Source organism: Drosophila guanche, unplaced genomic scaffold (genome assembly GCF_900245975.1).
Source record: "Drosophila guanche unplaced genomic scaffold, DGUA_6, whole genome shotgun sequence".
Lineage (NCBI taxonomy): Eukaryota > Metazoa > Arthropoda > Insecta > Diptera > Drosophilidae > Drosophila > Drosophila guanche.
The window spans coordinates 5,124,013-5,136,704 of NW_022995743.1; the positions used below are offsets into that span (position 1 = coordinate 5,124,013).

A 12,692-nucleotide genomic window follows, 5' to 3' on the forward strand; every position below is an offset into this window, starting at 1 on the left:
ATGGCTGTGGCAAGCGGATTAGCCGCTAATTAAACGCCAATTGGAAATGTTTGCTAAACTGTTTGAGTCCCCAGGTCGTTGGTGGGGGATCTCGATGGATACCTTTACAAAGTACTTGCAATGCTTTCTTTCTCTCCCTGCTCCCGGCTCCCGGCTCCCTATTCTCATCTCTCGGCCGCTGCCATGTGTCACTGATCTAAATTTATGCAAATTGCCAGCTGCAAGTGGCCTTCGGGGTTGCCACAGCCCCATCGGTCGGTTGCACCATGCCACTGCCACTGCCACTGCCATCGCAGCTCAGCCTCGCATTTGCACGCGCCTCCATTCGCGCCTGCACTTTTCTATTCGCTGCCCTTTTAATAACAGCAGCAAGAGAGGGAGAGAGAGCCATTCATTTGAGTAAAACACTCCCAGAAGGGATACCCTTCCCATCGGCTGCACCAGCAGAACAGAGCACTGAATGAAGCTTAACTTCTGCTATGAATGGTAGCCCCATTCCCTGCCACATCTCATTGCAGTCATAGAAAGAGTATTCCGAATTTCAATGCTACCAAAAGTGCCCCTTTATTAGTATAGTTGTTGGTGCTGGGATAGTTTGTGCTTCCTGCGCTGATTATTAAATCACAAGGCAGGCTCCAAACTGGAGTCGGGAGCAGCAATCTGATATGCAAAATCTCGTTTAGCTGAGACTCGTGGAATGGGAATGGGATGGGATGGGATGGGAATGCTCCTCCAGCAGCTGCTCTCTTCCATCATCTGTCCTGCGTTAATTACAGCCCAGTCTGAGTGCTGTGCTCTCTGGCAACAACTTGTTAAAAATGTCCGTTGCCAGTTTATTAGAGGGCAACTAAAGCAGCATCCACGCTCGCTTGGTCTGGCTGGCTGGCTGGCTGGCTGGCTCGCTGTCCTCCAGTGTAGTGGCGGGGAAAATTACTTGAGAGCTTAGCGTGAACCTGTTTTAATGACTAAGATGACGCCCAGTCAAGGGCGGCGAGTAAGAGTTTTTTGGGCACACTGCAACGGCACCGGCACCGGCACCGGCACAAACTTGAGCTTGTTGAGTGGGGGCTGGGGGTGATTAAATTTAATTTGGAGACATAATCAGGGGGTTCTGCTTACAACACGGTTACACAAAGGATGCTTAAAGCTGCGACAGCAATGAAATAATAAACATAAAAACTAAACCATTTTGTAAACATGCTGTAGAATGGTAGGTACCCCAATCTGGAAATGTTTCGGGTGCTGCAAAAGTTTCCTAAGCTTCCATTTGAAGGAATATTTTATTCCACTTGCGTTTTATTCACTTGTGCCGGCTCGGTATTATTGTTTTAAAATCCGTTTCAAATCCGTTGTTTTACTGCTTATTGTCTGCTCCCAACTTTTTCTGTTGCAAAGACAAGTTTTAAGCTCTGCTTAAGGCGGACCAAGGAGCAGCCCAAGACGGCATTGGGGCAAACTTTGGTCATGCACCACGTCGTGGATCGAGCTTCATCGCAGTTCATCATCTGTCTGTCTCGAACCCGGCGCAGACCTCTCAAATCCGTACGCGGAATTTTGACAGGGCACCTAATTGACGGTGCCGTGTCTCCACGAAAACTGTTTTGACATTTGCGACCGCGCGCGCGCGCTGCATTTAATTAATTTTAATTGAAAAAGGCCCGCAAAACGGATTTGCTTGTCTTGCTGCCAGACAGGGGACACACCACTGGACCTCGACCTGGGCTCTAATAAAGTTCAAAGTTTAGGCTGCTGAACGAAAAACTGAGAAACTTTTCTGCGCCCGACTTGCCTATGGGGTCAAGTTGTTGTTGCCGCTGACAGCCACTCCACGACGCTGGCAAATCCTCAAGAATCAAAGTCAAACACAAGCAGGGGGGGGGGGGGGGAAGGGGGGAATGGCAATGGCAACTCCAACTATTTTCACAGCCAACAAATTCTGATATTTTTACGATGATGATGCATTAGATTAAAAACTTTGTCCGTCAAAAGACACACAGAGATATATGCGGGCGGGCAGGGGCGGGATGCTGCTGCCAATACATGAGAATGTGGGTCTAATGTAATGGCTGCTTATTTATAGGCCAGATTAAAATTCTTTCTTTAAATGGAAAGTAATTCAACTCCCCCCGGCAGCAAAGTACAGTCATAAAAGAAAAGTTATCCATCTTCAGATTTAGGAGCAAAGTTCTGCATCAGGAACAACTTTTTGTAGGATTTTAACGACTTTACTTTGCATTGCAAGCTGCGACTTTCTCTCAGGGAAGGACACCTCCACCCACTAGATGGGTCTAGTCTCCGATTCGGTTTTAATGGTTGACACAACATATTCGCTCGCATTCCATGGCCGACGGCACATCTCCTCACATACGAGTTTAGGTACCCCGGCTAATTGTTGCGCCTTCGATTTTATGGCACTTGGAAAGCCATTAATCCGTATTTGATATCCGTCTAATTAGTTTTCCCGCCTTCCTGTCGGCCGCCGCCCTTCTGCTTCGTGGAGCATTTTATGGCCAACACACTTTGGGACCAGTTCTCGTCAATTTTGATGATCAATACACTCGTATCTGTGTGGCAAAAAAAAGAAGAAAGAGCTATTGTCAGTTACAAGACACTCGTAAAACAAAGGCGAATAGTGGTTTTGACACATCGTCTTCGAGTGGGAGGAGAGCTCTGGCATAAGAATTGAACTTAGTGCCCAATCCAGCGGGTAGCTTCGACTGGACCACCGCCTGGTTAATTTTCTTGAACTTGACGTAGAGCATAAATGGTCTTCCGTTGACCATGGAATTACCCAGACCCAAATCGAAGGTTCAGTGTGAGAGGCAGGAAAAGTTGAGAGGATTAACAGCTGAAACGGAACGTTGCGGGACGTGATGCCGCATTGGCATTGGACAGCAAACAATGGGAAATGTGCTTTGATTGTTGGCCAAACACGACAAGAGACGCACCAGGCACGCGCCCCAAACAAGAGACTGAGGGCAGCGATGAGTAACATTGCAAACAACACAAAAAGTCGTAATGACCAGTGAAACTGCTAATGTGTCTGACTGCTGCCCCACTGCCGTATGCCCCAACCCTGCTGCTGGCTTCTACTGTTGCAGGCGTAACGTGGCCGCTGCCGGCATTTTGCTTGGCCAAGGCTTTTTGCCAATTTGCTGCACAAAGCGCGAGTGAATTTGTTTCGGCCACATGGCCCGGGCCTTTGTTCATCGCTGATGAGGAGCGAGAGTCCGAGCCATGCGGCACTAATCAGAAGCTTCTAGCATACAAAAGTGGGAAGCTGGAGTGCTCTGGGGTACTGTGCGCATCCGATACGATGCCCAAGTGATGCGTGAAATATCACGTTGATAAACATGTTTTGGCATTGCAGTGGTTATATTTTTTGTATCAATTACCACCAACTGTCGCACCTGTGGCCAATTACCTCGCAGAAACGTTGTAAGCAAGCAAACAGAGCGGAAAAAAAGAAAACACACACACACACACACACACACACACACAGAGAGCAGGAAAAAACATTTTAATTAATTGATTTGTGTGTGTGTGCGGCCCTATAGGCATCCCTGCAAAAATATTCCAATTGCATTAATGAACCAAAAACGTTGCAATTAATTGACTTTTCCCTCCTTGAATTAATTGTGTGTTTTTCTCTGAGAATGTTGCTATTAAATTACTCTGCGTTTTTGCCAAAGGATGCGAAGCATTTAACGCTCAAATTAGGTCGATGTTTACTGCTCTCATGTCTACCAATTAATCAAATTGTGCTGCGGAATTTATTAAAACTGGCATGGCTGTCCATTCCCTTTGTGCGCTCCAAAAGTGGTGTGCCATTAATTTGGCCCTAAAATGTTACAGAAAAGCTAGCACAGGACTCATATTCTTTCTTGCCACCATTTTGCTTTATTGTCTGCGCCAAGGGGGAAGGCTCGAGCGGGGTGGGGCCAGGCTGTGGTTGGACCAAGCTTGGCCACGAAGTGTCGTGGAATTCTTTTTAATAATGCAAGTTTGCACATTTTTAATTGTAGCGCCGACAGCTGCAAGAGCCCGGCTGCTCACTTGACCCACAAAGGTGCGGCAAGCGTTTTTCTTAGTCGGAGAAAACAAACTACTCTTGGCACCTACGCTGCCGCGCCCAGCCCCATTCGCCAGCCCCATATATACACACATCCTACGCTCTATAAAGGGACGCGACAAGGACATTACGACTAAATGTAAACAGCTTAATTAAAAAATAAAACTCCGCTCGGCACGTACACGTACACGGTGCACAACAAAAAAAAAAAAGGAGAAAAGGGAAAAAAATGCCACCGCATGCATGCTGTGCCCCCAGCTTTTCCACTATGCGAGGGTGTGCGTGCTCGTGTGTGTGTAGGTGTGTAGGTGTGTGTGTTCGCTCTCTTTATTTGCTTAAATGCACGAAAGTGTTTTTAATTTAATTTTTCGTCTTTTTGCACTCTTCTGCTAGCTCTTCCTCGTACTTTGCTCTTTGAGGCAGTTCCTAATTAAAATGAAAGTAATTTTTCATCAGCCACTGTGGGGAGAAGTAAAATAATTTTCTTCCCTCAGCCCCCACCGCTGAGGTGCTCATTAAAAATTGTTTCAAAACGTTGCAGTTTTTGAAATGCACTCGCACTTCTTCTTTTTCTTCTAATAAAAATATAAAAAAAAAACAACAACAACAAAAAAGCCACACACTGAAATGTTTGCAATGTTTTTAACGAGAAAATTGAAAATTATTTACCCCAGAGTCTGGCGCCAGTTCCTTGTCCTCGTCCTCGTCCTCCTGCTGCTGTTACAGTTCCTGCTCCAGCTGTTCGAGTGTTTTTCCAAGTCGAAACTTTTCTTTTAAATATTTTCCATACTTATCCCCGAACGAAGGGCGGCAAAAGTTTTCTGCATACGCATTGATGGCTGAGCGGGAGAGCGGGATGGGTGGGAGTTGCGTGTGGGATTCCCTTATGGATGGTCCATTGCATAAAGAAGATGACGTCAGCGGGGTGTAATTATAGAGTTCTCACCGTGGGTGTAACTTTTCTTTTAGGAAATTGTCAATGGGGAGTGCCTAAGTCTTTTATTCGATGGGAAACTCAAAAAAACTGCCACAAAATCTCCTGTGCTGTCCCCTCGCATAAATTTGCATATGTGATTGAAATGCTCTCTGGATGGAGCAACCCTCGCTGTCGTTCTGCACTCACATGCTTTCCCCAATTTGCATTCCAAATTGTTTACTTCTGGCATTCAAATGCACTTTATCAATTCAAATTGAGTTGAGTTGCCTCGCATGATGACGACTTGGGAAATTAGTTTCCGGCAAAATTTTCAGCAAACAAGAAGAAAAATGTGTGTTTGTTGCCCTACAGATAAGATATGCATACAGAGAGTCTTGTGTGTAAAAGATGCCAGGGATAAGGTCTCTCAACTATGTGCAAAAGTTAACCTTCCTATGGGAGAGTTATCCACCAGCCAAATGGCGCTATCAAAGCCAGCGAATGACTTTTTAATTGTGTCTGCAAGGATGTCGATGGTGTCTCCACGTTGCCCAGATGGCGGCAGCATCAAATGCACTGTTGCCGAGGAGGACACACATTAACTGACACACGACACACGGCACCAGTCAATGCTGGAGTTGGAGTCGCAGAGTCAGCGGTGTGGTTGCCACACCTGCAATTTGAGAAGCCTCGCGGATGCTGGCGTCGCGGTGTGTGCACTGGCAGCCTGCCAGCCAGTTGCTAATGGAGAGGGACTCAAATGAAGTCATAAAGTCTGATTTCGCCTGTTCATACTCATTATCACGTAACGTCGCAGTGTTATCGTGATGCCTGTGGCTGCTGCTGCTGATGTTAATGATGATGTTAATGATCATCATCAAGTGGCATTGCACTTTCTCTGTAAAAGAATGCTTTGCCCATCATCTATTTGGAGGAGCAGCTGGTGTGACGCTAGTAAAACTTTCTGACCAAAACTGACACTTTTGTGAAACAATTTAAAAAGTCATTGTCATCGGCATGCGAATCCTTCCTCCTTCTTCCTTCTTCCATGTGGCAGCGCTCATGGCTCTACACCCATGAGTGTGTCCTGTCAATGGCGGCGTCATTTGTTTTGTTGGCCATTACAGCGGCGGTCAGTGTCCCGCAATGTCGAGTCGAAAACAAAATTGTCATTGCAGCAAGTGCTTTGCTGGAGCTGAAGTACGAGGTGCCAGGACAAGCCAAAGGAATCTCCTCCAACACACCAGACAATACCCTAGCCAGAATTGTGTGCTCCCCCTTCGGAGAGTGTGTCTTAACTTCGTTGCCTCAGCCATCCGGGCTGTTCTCACATCCTTGTTAGTTGGGTTTTGTTTGTGTCATGAAACTTTTAACTATGGCTTTCTGGCAGGAGCCGGAGGGGGGCTACGGGTGGTGCCGCCTTTGTTTTCGCTGCTTACGTGACAGGGCAATTTCGAAAATAATTCCAAGTCTGCAAGCAAACACGCGCCGCAGTAATTGTTGTTGAATTCCAAACTAAAGAAAACTATCACTCAAAGGGAAACGTTTTCTCATAAGAACATAGCAATAGACTATCGATAGGGATGCGTACTTTTCGTGGAAGAAAAGCCTTTGTAATTTATATTAAAAGTGAAAATGTTATGCTCCCTCAACGGGGGATTTATTTCACGATTATCAAAAGGCAAACCCCCCAAGCAGTTCCCGTGGCACCACTGCCTTTTTGATTAAGGGACAATAACCTTGCAGCAAATGTTGCTGAAATTCATTATTGCATCGTAATGAGGGTAAGCGGTGGAAGGCAATGGGCAACTGGCAACTGGCAATGGGCAATGGCTCCCAACAGTGTAATTTGTGCAGGCGAAAGCCACCGGATTTTATTGAGCGGAAAATTAAAAGCATAAACTTGCACGCTTTAAATTTAAATGCAAGACGAAGGCGGCAGTGGCAGTGGCAGTGGCAGGAGTAACACAAGCACCCACAAAAGTTCACGTCCAAGATGGTCTGCAATCTGTAGACTTGGACTTGGACTTGGACTCACGCGCATACTAAATTCAACTTATTGACAGGCTGCACATGGAAGAACGTGTTCCGATAAGCGGCACAGCGGCAGGGAATCGCTGGAGGCAACCAGTTGACAAATTGTGATTGCGGCATTAGTGGCAACATGAATCTTACGCCAGCAAGGGGAAACCCTCTTAATTGGTTGAATTATGATCACATTTTGAGTGAGAAATATTTCAATATCTGCGCACGGGGTTATCAGCATGCACAGCAGTTTTCTCCGACTGCCACTCGCATTAGATATTCATGAGTTGCAAACTAAACAAAGACAAGGAGCAGCAGCAGGACTCCCCCCAAAGGACTGCACATGAAGGAGTGCAAAAGGTAGAAAAGGGAAACAGCAGACCTTACTGCCCCCTGAGCCTTACCAGCCTCATTATCGTTGCAGATTATGACAGCGTCTTCATCAGAGCTTCAGGGGGACCCCTTTGAGCAACTTAAAGCAAAGCTTTTCTCGCTGCAAACAGTTTTATTGAGTGGCAAGATATAGTGTCTCTGGAATATCGAACTGCGAATGTTGGTCGAGGAGATCGAACTGCAAAATCTTGTAGGTGGACACCAGCCACTGGCCCATGCAGCGACTGTTCTCCCGCACATTGCCCATGGGAGTGGGTCTGGTGGAGTAGTCCCGCCGATAGCGGACGAATATCTCGGCAAAGATGAGCGGATGCTCCACAGTCAGTGGCGAACTATTCCCATGCATCCCCATCAGATGCTGCACCTCGTCGAGATCCTGGGGCGATGTAAAGTCGTTGCTGCGACGCAGGGCCACGTAGACAACGTCTATGAAGGCAAACTTGTGGCCGTAGTGCCGCAGGAGTTGCACCCTCAGCGGGATGGTACGATAGATGTGGTGCCGCTCGAAGCGCATCATGTGCAGCCGCCAGTCGTGGGCGCCGTCTATGAGGTCGTAACAGATCTGCTTGTAGCCCATGGGCGTGGAACATCTCTCGACATTGCGGGACCGCTGGCGGCGTATGAAGTCGGTGATGATGAGCGCCGCATGCTGCGAGTTCTCCAGGAACTGCTCCTCCGAGAAGCGCCAGTCCCACAGCAGCTTGAGCTTGAGCAGGCTCAGCTTGCTGGTCAGCAAGCTCCACGGACTGTGGAAGTAGATCATGGCCGGCAGCGACACCCCACTAGGCCTGTCCACACTTCGCACAACTTCCAACTGTATATTGAGGCGACTCGTCTCGGTGCTGCCCTGCAGATCTGGTCTTGGAGTCAGGAAAGTGTGACGGGCACCAAGCGGGGTCTGTGTCCACAGCAAACGGAGCATCGCTCTCCGCTGCCGGCCATTATGCGGTGACCGATTGCAGAGAAATTTACTGGAGAGCATCAGTGGAAGGTCGAGTCTCATCTTCGGGCAGGCCCTCATGTTTCCATTGTTGAATTTGGATCAAACTTTCCTAGATGTTAGCCGAAACATATCACACACGAGTCTGAGTTCCATTTCCCAGATGACGCGTTAGTCAAAGGCTGCTCGGAATTCAAGGGGAAACCTCACCCACAGACACGACATGGCAACGTGGCGATGCAATTAGGTAAGCCCCCTCTGGATCTATTGTTTGTTTGCATTTCATAAACTTTGACAAATCAAATTTCGCACATTGAACGCAACAATGAGCTCTAATTGCGCAAACATGGAGGAGAATCGACTCCACGTGGGACCGGGGATCTGGCACACCGGCATCTTCCGGTGACAGCCCGCAGGAGTTTTGCAGACATTGATGCACAACCAAACATCATCACTGATGTGATGTGTGCGGCACATCATGCAATTATCGGAGTGCATTAGCAAATGCGAAACGCGTCGATTCGCCCTGCCCTGCCCTGCCCTGCCCTGCCCAGCCTTCTCTTCCTTTGTTTGTTTTGTCTTGCAAGTGAGTGGGTGTGCGTTTGGCCCTCATCTGAAGGGCACGCACACAGACAATAGGCAACCCTAGGAGACGACATGCCACCAGACACATTCAAGTAAATATGCAGCATGCCAACGAGCATTGGCAGGCGTGTCCAAAAACTGAATTGAAATCAATTTAATTGCTTGACAATTGTTTGCGGTTCACTGCAATTTGTGCAGCGATAATTGAAGGGATAATTTAATTGCAAAGAGCTAAAAGCACCCACAAAATATGAATGCAACTAGAATGACACAAAGTTGGAATTCAAAAAGAATTCTCTGACAAACGTCAGATGTCAAAGGGATACCAACCAAAGGTAGACTTTGCTTCACTTCAAAACAGTTCTGGTGCCCTGGAATGCAAATCCCCACAATGTAAGGCCTTTCCAGCCCGATGCCCACTAAAACTCTTTAACTATTCAGGGAGGGGGTGGACAGACACACACAAATCCTAAAACCATTCATGTTTCATGCTGGAGATTTATCAAACGAAATATGGAATGAAACGTAACGAAAAGGACAACAATCAAGCCAATAAATAAATGCACAAAAGTGGTCGAGAGCAAGTGGAAAAGCACCGAGGGATTGTGACTGTGAATCGAGTTGATGCCGAAATGGAAATGCGAGTCGAGTCGGAGTGTACGAGTATTTGGGCACAGCACACAAAATCCCCATGTAATCCCACCGGCAAAAGCGGAGCGGACACCGAGCCCATCATCATCATACAGACTGGCAGACAGACAGACAGAGAGACAGAGCAAAGTATTTGCAATAAAATATGTTAAGTAAATACGGAAAGAGTGTGTGTGTGGTGGTGGGAGGAGGAAAAACTAAACAATAAGCCAGAAAGTTCGCTTGATTAAGTTTAACTTCCGGTCCGTTATAAATTGAGCATTTATGTGGGATTTGTTTGCGAAAAGCGTATCTACTTAGTGGAGCAAAACAAATGCTTGTGTCCTACTCTGCTCGCAGCATCCAAAAATCAAACATAACCAAGCGACCAACCATCCGAGTATCCATCCATCCAATCTCGTCTCTGGTTCATCCACACACACACACACACCATCTCGTCTATGTCTATTTCCGCCGGAAGTGGTGAATAAAACATGAAACGAAATAAAATGACTGCCGCCCCAAGGCACAGGCGGCAGTGGTAAGCAGAGGTTGAGGTAACAACAACAAAAAATAACAGAAAGAAAGAAAACTTTTAGTGGCCTAAAGTGAACATCCGTTGGCTTGGGTTGGCTCTAGATTTTGCGTTGTTTGCTTTGGCGCAAATGGCTAAATTATTCGCAACCCGGCCCAATCGAAGGGTCAACAAAAATTAAATGGCAAACATTTCGTTGATAAACTCTCAAGCACGACAGCGGGCTCTGGGGCGGGGGACACAAATGTAGCCAAAGAAGTTTGGCATTTAATATCCGTAAATAAAATATTCAATTTCCCCCCCCAAGCTGACACAGCTAGGAAATGTCCAAGAGACACAATATTTACCTGCTTGCAGAAATCAGAAATCAGAAATCAGATACGTTCGAGTATGGAAATCAAGGACTTCCCTTCAACAACTTCACTGACGACTTTGACTTGGAAATGATCAATGAATCCGACTCAGATATTGAGGCCAGCATAATATTATAATTCTATTTGAAATGGCAATTATCATTTTGGCCCTGGCCCGGCGCACTCAAGCGAACAATATACGAAATGCATTCGGAATACCATAAGCTGCAGTTCAGAGCCAAATCTCATTTGGTAGAGTGCTGTGGCCGCCTGGTCAAGGACTTTGCTAATCGTCTGCATCAATAACGATCCTGTGGTTAGATTGGCCGCAAATTATTTTACCAGCACTTCCACATGCAAAATGGAAAAGGAATAAGCCAAAAGCCAAAGCCAAAAACCATTCGAAGGCACAAATTTGTTGATTTTGTTGTTTGTTGGGCGGCATATTTATTGAGGGAACTAGCGGATGATTATATATTAATATTATTTTGGGCTATTGAATTTATCGGATGTATTTAGCTAGAGGAGGTTCCTAGGGACAATAGGGACTCATGCAGCAGCCGTAGGAGTTCGAGTAGCAGGACGAATCACAGCAGCACCCACGGAAGCAGCAGCAGCAGTTGTAGTCACAGCAAGGGACGCAGTCGTATCCTTTTTTCACCATATGTCGAATCAAATCGTCTGAAGGGTATGTGTTCTTTGTACCAGTTCTTGGACGCTTAATTTTCTTTGGCTCTGGCGCTGGCTCTGGTTCTGGTTCTGGTTCTGGGGGTCTAATTCTAATCTCATCGGTTCTCACTTCAAGCACCTCGAGTGCCTTCTCTTTGCCCTCAGTGTCGGGCACTGTTTCTTCCGTCTCTGACCTTTGCACTGTCCTGATGTGCAGCACGGACATAGCACCCAAACTATCGTTGTCTGGGTCAGTACTTCCTCCAGGCCAATACGAATGTACGTCACTTCGGATTAACTTGCCCGCAAAACCCGGAGTCACATTCCCTCCCGAAGGTACATTACTCTTGCGGCTGCCTGCTTCCGAGGTTATATTACTCTGGTACTCCGAGGGGTGTAACGTACTGAATTTGGAAATCTCTTCTCTCAAGCCTGCACTTTGGACGACTTCCGACTCAATGGGTAAGTGTTGCACCGTCTCCACAGTCTCCCTGTACACAAGGACACTTGGCTCCGATTCGAAATATTGCCTACTGGAAATGGGTTCTAATGCGGAAATAGATCTCCCCAGTGGCATTCCCGATCGCATATTTTCAAGATCTTCTCGGTTGTCGCTTTGGAGTCGGTTTGATCCAGTTGATTGTCTTTCACTTTGATGTGATGGTGACTCCTCTAGTGGCAGTATTTTATCGCCTGACTCTAGACGTTTCACCGGCAAGTTTTTTTGATCAGCTGCGGTTTTTGGTCCTAGCGATCGTTGCCCCGATGTTATCTGATCACTGTGAGCGTTCTTTGACTCGGTTCTTCGATCACCAGTCGCTATGAGATCCTTTTCCTCTTGTTTTCGTTCACTTCGAGGGTTCTTTGACTCGTTTTTTCGCTCGCTTGTCAGTCCGCGATCCTGTGACTCGCGTTTCCGATCACTTTTAGCGGCCTTCGATTCGTGGCTTCCATCATTTTTAGCCTCCTTTGACTCGAGCCTTGGCTCGCTTGACGATACTTGACCCTTTGGCTGGTGTCCTCGAACACCCTGACGGTCCTTTGACTCGGGTTTCCAATCACTTTTAGCGGCCTTCGATTCGTATCTCGCATCACTTTTAGCGTCATTTGATTGGTTTCTTCGATCAATTACTTGACCATTTGGCTCGTGTCTGGGATCACTTTCAGCATCCTTTGACTCGTGCTTTCGATCATATTTAGCGCCCTTCGTTTCGTGTCTTTGATCACTTTGTGGGTCCTTTGTCTCGTGCCTGGGATCACTTTGAAAAGTGTGGGTAACCTTTTCGACAGTTTCTGTTACATCATTAAAATCGGCCACCGATTGCCGGGTCTCTGTGGCCACTTCGGAAATATCGCCAAACTGCGTAACGGACATCCGCTTGTTGATCTCCGTCGTTTCCACCATCGGCTTGGAACCATCGTTTGGGAATTTTGTCACCGATTGACGAACGGTCAGCACGTACTCCGTTTCGCCTGTGCGGTGTATCAGCGCCGCCTCCTCCTCAAATACGTTAGTAACGGTCACGTATCCAGGCTCCTCCTCCTCATCCTCCTTCTCCTGCTCGGTCTCGGTC

General features: G+C 47.0%; 1 protein-coding gene across 1 annotated transcript; it reads right to left on the minus strand.

Moving 5' to 3' along the window:
• Window positions 1-7,503: 7,503 nt before the first annotated feature.
• LOC117581703 lies at window positions 7,504-8,506 on the minus strand. Its single transcript, XM_034269085.1, has one exon. It carries the CDS (start codon window positions 8,425-8,427, stop codon window positions 7,519-7,521), a length of 909 nt encoding a protein of 302 aa, XP_034124976.1. The 5' UTR covers window positions 8,428-8,506; the 3' UTR covers window positions 7,504-7,518.
• Between the last annotated feature and the right edge of the window lie 4,186 nt (window positions 8,507-12,692).

What these genes read in the sequence shown, in the direction of transcription:
- LOC117581703 (XM_034269085.1), bottom strand. Translation starts at nt 8,427, where the DNA reads ATGAGGGCCTGCCCGAAGATGAGACTCGACCTTCCACTGATGCTCTCC.